The sequence below is a fragment of the Lithobates pipiens genome, unplaced genomic scaffold, assembly GCF_037356315.1.
Source record: "Lithobates pipiens isolate NorthernLeopardFrog02 unplaced genomic scaffold, aLitPip1_a1.2 Scaffold_23, whole genome shotgun sequence".
Lineage (NCBI taxonomy): Eukaryota > Metazoa > Chordata > Amphibia > Anura > Ranidae > Lithobates > Lithobates pipiens.
The window spans coordinates 49,662,734-49,670,377 of NW_027507785.1; the positions used below are offsets into that span (position 1 = coordinate 49,662,734).

The window sequence follows — 7,644 nt, forward strand, 5'->3', positions numbered from 1 at the left end:
GCTACATGGTCATCACTGCCCACCACATGGTCCTCACTGCCCACCACATTGTCACCAGTACGAGCTACATGGTCATCACTGCCCGCCACATTGTCACCAGTACGAGCTACATGGTCATCACTGCCCGCCACATTGTCACCAGTACAAGCTACATGGTCATCCCTGCCCGCCACATTGTCGCCAGTACGGGATGCTGTCACCGCTGTCTGGCACAAGGTCACTAATATGGGGTTCGCTGTCACCACTGCCCACCACATTGTCCTCAATTCAGGTGCACTGTCACCACTGTCTGACAAAATGTCACTAAAATTGGGTTTTCGGTCATCCCCGTCCGCCACATTGTCATCAATACAGGTACACTGTCACCACTTCATCTCCAGTTCTGGGTACATCAGGATAATCCTCTTTTGGCCTGTTATGAAAATGTCCAGCACCAAAAGTATTGGGACGCTTGCCTTTACACACATGTGAAATTTAATGACACCCTAGTCTTAGTCCATAGGGTTCAGTATTGAGTTTGCCCACCCTTTGCAGCTATAACAGCTTCAACTCTTCTGGGAAGGCTGTCCACAAGGTTTATGAGGGTGTCTATGGGAATGTTTAACCATTCTTCCAGAAGCGCATTTGTGAGGTCAGGCACTGATGTTGGACAAGAAGGCCTAACTCACAGTCTCTGCAATAATTCATCCCAAAGGTGTTCTATCGGGTTGAGGTCAGGACTCTGTGCAGGCCAGTCAAGTTTTCCCACTCCAAACTCGCTCATCCATGTCTTTACGGACCTTGTTTTGTTCACTGGCCCCAAACCATTTGGTGGAGGGGGGATTATGGTGTGGGGGTTGATATTCAGGGGTTGGCCTTGGCCCCTTAGTTCCAGTGAAGGGAACTCCTAAGGTGTCAGCACACCAAGACATTTTGGACAATTTCATGCTCCCAACTTTGTGGGAACAGTTTGGGGACGGCCCCTTCCTGTTCCAATATGACTGCACACCAGTGCACAAAGCAAGGTCCATAAAGCTCCTTAAAGAGGAAGTAAACCCTGATGAGTTTACTTCCTCTTTCATTCCCTGCAAAGGCAAAGCATAATGGACTACTATGCATCGCATCGCATCGCATAGTAGCCCATTATGTGTCACTTACCTGACACAGGAGCCAGCGAAGTCACCGCTGTCCCCTGTAGTCCGCCGATCCAACTTCTCAGTGGGTCTCGCCACTCCGCCGCTGTCATTCGGCAAAGCCGCAATGACGTCACTCCCGCGCATGCGCACGGGAGCTGCCACGCGCGGCATATCGCCGTTGACGGCGGCGCGCTCAGTGCGCCTGCGCGCCGCTTCTACGGCGCATGCACGGTAGACAGCGGTGCCTGTCTTTCGCCAAATATCTCCTAAACCATGTAGGTTTAGGAGATATTTCTTGGCTTACCTGTAGGTCAAAGTGTGTTGTAAGGGTTTACAACCACTTTAAGAGTTCCCTTCACTGGAACCAAGGGCCAATCCCTGAATATCAACCCCCACACCAAAATCCCCCTTCCACCAAATGGTTTGGACCAGTGAACAAAGCAAGGTCCAGAAAGATATGGATGAGTGAGTTTGTGGTGGAGGAACTTGACTGGCCTGCACAGAGTCCTGATCTCAACCCAATAGAACACCTTTGGGATGAATTTGAGCGGAGACTGCGAGCCAGGCCTTCTCTGTCCGACTTTACAAATGCACTTCTGGAAGAATGGTCTAACATTCCCATAGACGACCTTCTCAGAAGAGTTGAAGCTGTTATAGCTGCAAAGGGCGGGGCCAACTCAATATTGAACCCTACGGACTAAGGCCGCGTACACACGGGCGGACTGTCTGGCCAACTAAGTCCGTCCGACAATCCGACAGACAGTCCGTCCTACTTTTGAATGAACGGACTTGACCACACACGACGAACAGACAGTCCGCTGAAATCTTGCGCGATGACGTGTACAGCACGTCAGATGGGACTAGAAATACGACGTCCAATACACTGCAATGCAACCTTCGGCCGTGTAAATCCTTTCTGAGCATGCGCCATACTTAGTCCGTCCAACTTGCCTACACACGAGCGGACTGTCCGCTGAAACCAAAGTTGGACGGACAATATTACGGAAATTCCGAAAGACTTAGTCCGCCAGACTGTCCGCTGAAAAAGTCCGCTGAAGCCCACACACGAGCGGACTGTCCGCTGAAACACGTTTCAGCGGACCAAGTCCGTCAGACAGTCCGCCCGTGTGTACGCGGCCTAAGACTGTGATGGCATTAAAGTTCATGTGCGTGTAAAGGCCGGCGTCCCAATACTTTTGGTGATATTTTGTTAGGCTGGAATCTCACAATCTGTTCTTTCAGCTGCCAGCCGGTTGGCCATCTGTGCACCATTCAGGCTAGGAAAACTTTATTTACTGCTGACGAGATTTGAGCTATTCAGCTCTGTAAATGAAGCAGATAAGCCTGATAAACCCCTGCTGGCCGGAAAACAGAAACATGAAATATAACCAATATTACCAAAATGAAATGAGTTATATTCAAGTTGTACAGGACAAGGAATTTTATAGTCTTTATCAATGAATTATAAACCACTGGCAAAAAGAAAGTTACAGAGTTATCCCCCCATATAACCCCTCCCACTCCACTCCCAGCATTCCTCATGTTTTTTTGCTAGTGTCTTCTTCTCTGTTCTTGGAGAAGTTTTTGAAGTCTATCTCCACCGGGCTCTATTAAACGGAAAGCTGCTCCTAGTCTGATTCCTTGCCTTCCTCCAGGCTCTTCATTGGACCTTCCACCACTCCCACATTCTTCCTACTTATCTCAGTAGGGATTTTCTGCCACGTTGTATTATTTCGCCAAATTCTGACCCCACCATCTGAATGTGGCAGCTGAAATCCAGACTCGTCAGACCAGGCAATGTTTTTCCAATCTTCTATTGTCCAATTTTGGTGATCCTGTGCCAATTGTAGCCTCAGTTTCCTGTTCTTGGCAGACAGGAGTGTCACCCGGTGTGGTCTTCTGCTGCTGTAGCCCATCTGCTTCAAGGTTCGTTGTGTTGTATGTTCAGAGATGGTATTCTGCCTACCTTGGGTGTAGCGAGTGGTTATTCGAGTTACTGTTGCCTTCCTATTATCTAAAACCAGTCTGCCCATTCTCCCCTGACATCAACAAGGCATTTTCCTCCACACAACTGCTGCTCACTGGATATTTTCTCTTTTCCCCCACAATTCTCTGTAAACCCGAGAGATAGTTGTGTGTGTGTGTGTGTGTGTGAAAACCCCAGTAGATGAGCAGTTTTTTTAAATGCACAGACCAGTCTGTCTGGCACCAACAACCATGCCACGTTCAAAGTCACTTAAATCTCCTTTCTTCCCCATTCTGATGCTCGGTTTGAACTTCAGAAAGTCGTCTTCACCATGTCTAGATGCCTAAATGCATTGAGTTGCTGCCATGTGATTGGCTGATTAGCAATTTGTGTTGGCAAGCAATTGAATGGGTATACCTAATAAAGTGTCAAGTGAGTGTTAGAGGTAAAAAGAATGTGCATTTATTTTTATTTTTTTAAACAGGAGCCTGCAGAGCGTTGCACCCGCGATCAGCAGATTGTTTGTGTAATGTTTGGCTCATGCACAGACACTGCTTGCAGCTCTGTTCCCGTACCTCTGTATAAGCTGTTGGCCATGTGAATGAACTGCCAACATGCTAATCGGAGGGATTACAGTTTATTTAAACTACAAATCTGTCTGCTGCAGTGACGCACAGGACTTGTAGTTTTTTCATTCACAGATTCCTGTGACTTCCTTTTTAGGGCCTTTTTTTTTTTATCTTTGCAGACCTCACCATGCAACCTGCATTTGCTTTCATGGCGTTTTGCCAGGCCGGAACCTGGCAGTTTAGACTAAGGACATAATAAATATTGTGAAAAAGTGTAGCGCTTTTTTGTTTTAGAAAATTATGGCATATTTAATGCTAATATAACAAGTGCATATATTCACTAAACAGTATAAGCTAATAAGCACACCATGCACCCTTTACTGTATGCAATGAACATACAAAAAACAAATGTCCAAAAAATTAAAATAAAAAAGTGAAAAAATGTGAAACAGGTGAAAAAAGTCTCTAAAATTTCCGTGTATGGCACGATAAAGTGTAAATGATCCTACACCTTCTCCATAGAAAGACCATGCAGTCACCACATGAGCCCTCCACCAAACGAAATGGAGGCTTACCAGACTTAATGGATCCTACTCAAAATTATATTTGGAGGATCGCATAAGCTTGTAGATATATGTAAACTCTTTCGGTGTTGCACTTTTCTGGAGGGATTTCAAGTGTGGCTATTTCATTCACAAAGATGACATATCTCCACCCATATGAATCCGCATGGATAATTGAGCATATATATAAAGAGAAGCTGGGACCACAATAGTGTAATTCCGTTTTTTTTTTCATAAAAATAATTTAATAAAAACGTATTAAACTCACGTGTACAAAGAATTTAAGCGCTTTTCAATAAAAATTCAGGCTGCAATGAAGTCCCGACGCGTTTCGTCGTGAACAGACGTCATCTGGGGTCCTATAGACTAAGGACATGGCCGGAGACTCTACATCCACCTTAACAGAACTTCATTCACCACCAATTAGAGCTTTTACCTGTTGCCTTACATTACTGCATAAAATGGCTTGGCAGATATGCTTCACCAGATCTCCAGGATGTGGAGAATTCTGGTCAGCAGAACTCCTGGGCAAGAAACCTCTTCTGGTGTCCAGGCACCAAACTGGACAGGTTTGTCACCAGCTCTAGGGCCCCTTGGGCCTTCTCATTGGACACTCTGGTAAACTGGTTCACCTGGTCTACGCCTGGTTCTCAATCCTGGTTCTCAATGCATCGAACTGGCCCTGTAGGATGTGGCACTTGGTCGTGGTCTCCAGATAACATCGCTTCCTACTTGGCCTCCTGTAAGTTCCACGCTGGTTATGGTTCGACTTGGCTTACTGCTCTTGGTCCAGTGCAGACATACCAGGCTTGGGAGTGGCTTGCCCTCCATGGTAACTCCAAGACACTTCCACCTGCCCCAGACATCACTAGTTACTACATGCCTGCTTGTTTGTTACCTATGTGAGGAGCCAATCAATAAAACCGTGGTTCTTACTTGCTGCACTTCATCTGGCACTCCCTGTTGTTCCCTTTTTGCCCTGAGGTCAAAAACCTCTTTTCTCCCGAAGGTGGTCTCCTCCTTACACCTCATCTAGGACATTATCCTTGCCTCCTTTTTATGTCCTCCTCTGAAACATCCCAAAGGACTTGTCTTGACATGATTCCTTGACCTGTTTGTTTACATGGGCTGGTTGGCGTGGTTTGCTGTGTTGATCATAAAGCAGATCTCTGCCCACCCCCTCTGCTTACCGGGTGGTCTGTTGTGCACATTTCCGATACTCGCCAACCCAAAGAGTACAACGTTGTCCCGCTGAGATCCTCTTGTGTTCTGCCACCTCTCGTTCCCGCCATGTTGATTGTGACATCATCAAAAGGCCCACCAGTTCTTCCTGGTTTGGTTAGTGATGGGCGGGGGTGGCAGCAGGGTTTTTTTTATTTTTTTTTTTTTTTTTTACAAAACAAAACAAAAAAAAGACTACCCTGTTCTGTTGGCAGAGGGAGGAGGGCTGAATGGGAGAGAAGTCTTTCCAGGGGGTGAAAAGTTGCTTTAAGAACCTGTTTCCTGTACTGTACTAGGAAAATAAGAGATCTTAATCATACAGCAACAATTCCTGTGACACCAACAATGGGGGGAACAGTTCTTCCCAGTGACACCAATAATGGGGCACAGTTCCTTCCAATGACCCCAACAATGACACCAAATGATGGGGCACAATTGCTCCCAAAGACACCATTGAAGGGTCACAATACCCCCCAATGACATCAACAATGGGGCCCAATTCCTTCCAATGACACCGACGATGGGGCCCAATTCCTGCCAACAATGGGGCACAATTCCTCACATTGACACCCATGATGGGGCACAATTCCTCGTACAAGAGGAGGCTTGTCCAATGACCACAAGAATGGGATGCAGTGGCACCAACAGTGGGGTCCAATTCCTGCCAACAGTGGGGTCCAATTCCTGCCAACAGTGGGGTCCAATTCCTGCCAACAGTGGGGTCCAATTCCTGCCAACAGTGGGGTCCAGTTCCTGCCAACAATGGGGTCCAGTTCCTGCCAACAATGGGGCAGAGTTCCTTTAAATGACACCAATGATGGGGCACAATTCCTCCCATTGACACCCATGATGGGGCACAATTCCTCGTAGAAGAGGAGGCTTGTCCAATGACCACAACAATGGGATGCAATGGCACCAACAGTGGGGCCCAATTCCTTCCAGGGACACCAACAGTGGGGCCCAATTCCTTCCAGGGACACCAACAGTGGGGCCCAATTCCTTCCAGGGACACCAACAGTGGGGCCCAATTCCTTCCAGGGACACCAACAGTGGGGCCCAATTCCTTCCAGGGACACCAACAGTGGGGCCCAATTCCTTCCAGGGACACCAACAGTGGGGCCCAATTCCTTCCAATGACACCAACAATTGGGGCCCAATTCCTTCCACTGACACCCATGATGGGGCACAGTTTCTCGTAGAAGAGACTTGTCCAATGACCACAAGAATTGGGATGCAATGACACCAACAATGGGGCACAATTCCTTCCAATGATGGGGCACGATTCCTTTCAATGACGCAACCAAAGGGACCCAACTCTTCCCAATGACCTAAAGGATAGGGCACAATTCCTTTTACTGACACCAAAGATGAGGTATTTTTTTTTTTTTTTACTCCCGATGGCCACAGTCCAGCCTCCTAAAGTCTGAGGCACAGTAAACTGGCGCTTTGTTTATAAAGTTTGGAGACCCCTGTAATAGACTAAAGATCCTCAACTACCTTACTGGTAAATCCTATTTCTTTTTTTTACTCCTTAACAAATACATTTACCATAATAAATTACCATTTAAATCTCTCTCTTTCTGTCTGGCAGGAAAAGGTGCGCTTACGATACAAGCTCACCTACACACAAGGAGATCAGAGCTTCGATGAAATGGGGGACGTGGAGGATTTCCCCCCGGTGGAGAAGTGGGGGCATCTCTAGGTGGAAGTAGAACATGGTGTATTGAAGACTACAAGGCCGCCTCTTCTACGAGAACAGGCAACCCTCCAGAGAAGAATCCGGCTACAACTGCACTATCTACCAATCATTCTGGACGTTTTTACCCAAAGCTCTTCTCTTTTTTCTGTTCAGGGCGCTCTGTGTTTAGGAAGTCCCTTTCATCCTACGTGTGACATTCTGCTCATCTTGCTGCTATGGACGTCTCCTATTAAATTATCTTCATTTCTCTATCTCCATACTCTGTTTTGTCTTGCACTCCTGCACTTACTTGACGTAAGTGAGTGTCGTTGTAGCCTAGAAATACCCCCCCCCCCCCTCTTCTGGACATGTAATACCCAGGAACAAAAGCCAGAGGGCTTAAATCTGTGCGTCCCCGGTGTGTGCAAACCACTGCCTGCCATTCCCTTTTTTCTATTTTTATTTATGTGTGTGCGCGCACGCTGCATAAGGTGGCCTCGGAGTCGGGTGCACACGGTGTTGTCAGAGATTG

At 47.1% G+C, this 7,644-nt stretch overlaps 1 protein-coding gene across 1 annotated transcript in view; it reads left to right on the forward strand.

The window, feature by feature from the left end:
• The window catches only part of GGA1 (golgi associated, gamma adaptin ear containing, ARF binding protein 1), a 43,078-nt gene extending 35,694 nt beyond the window's left edge, over nucleotides 1-7,384 (forward strand). Inside the window, exon 15 of the mRNA XM_077451570.1 lies at nucleotides 7,026-7,384. Within this exon, the coding sequence (XP_077307696.1) occupies nucleotides 7,026-7,136 (111 nt within the window). The 3' untranslated portion in view covers nucleotides 7,137-7,384. The remainder of the gene's footprint in view (nucleotides 1-7,025) is intronic.
• The last annotated feature ends 260 nt before the right edge of the window (nucleotides 7,385-7,644 follow it).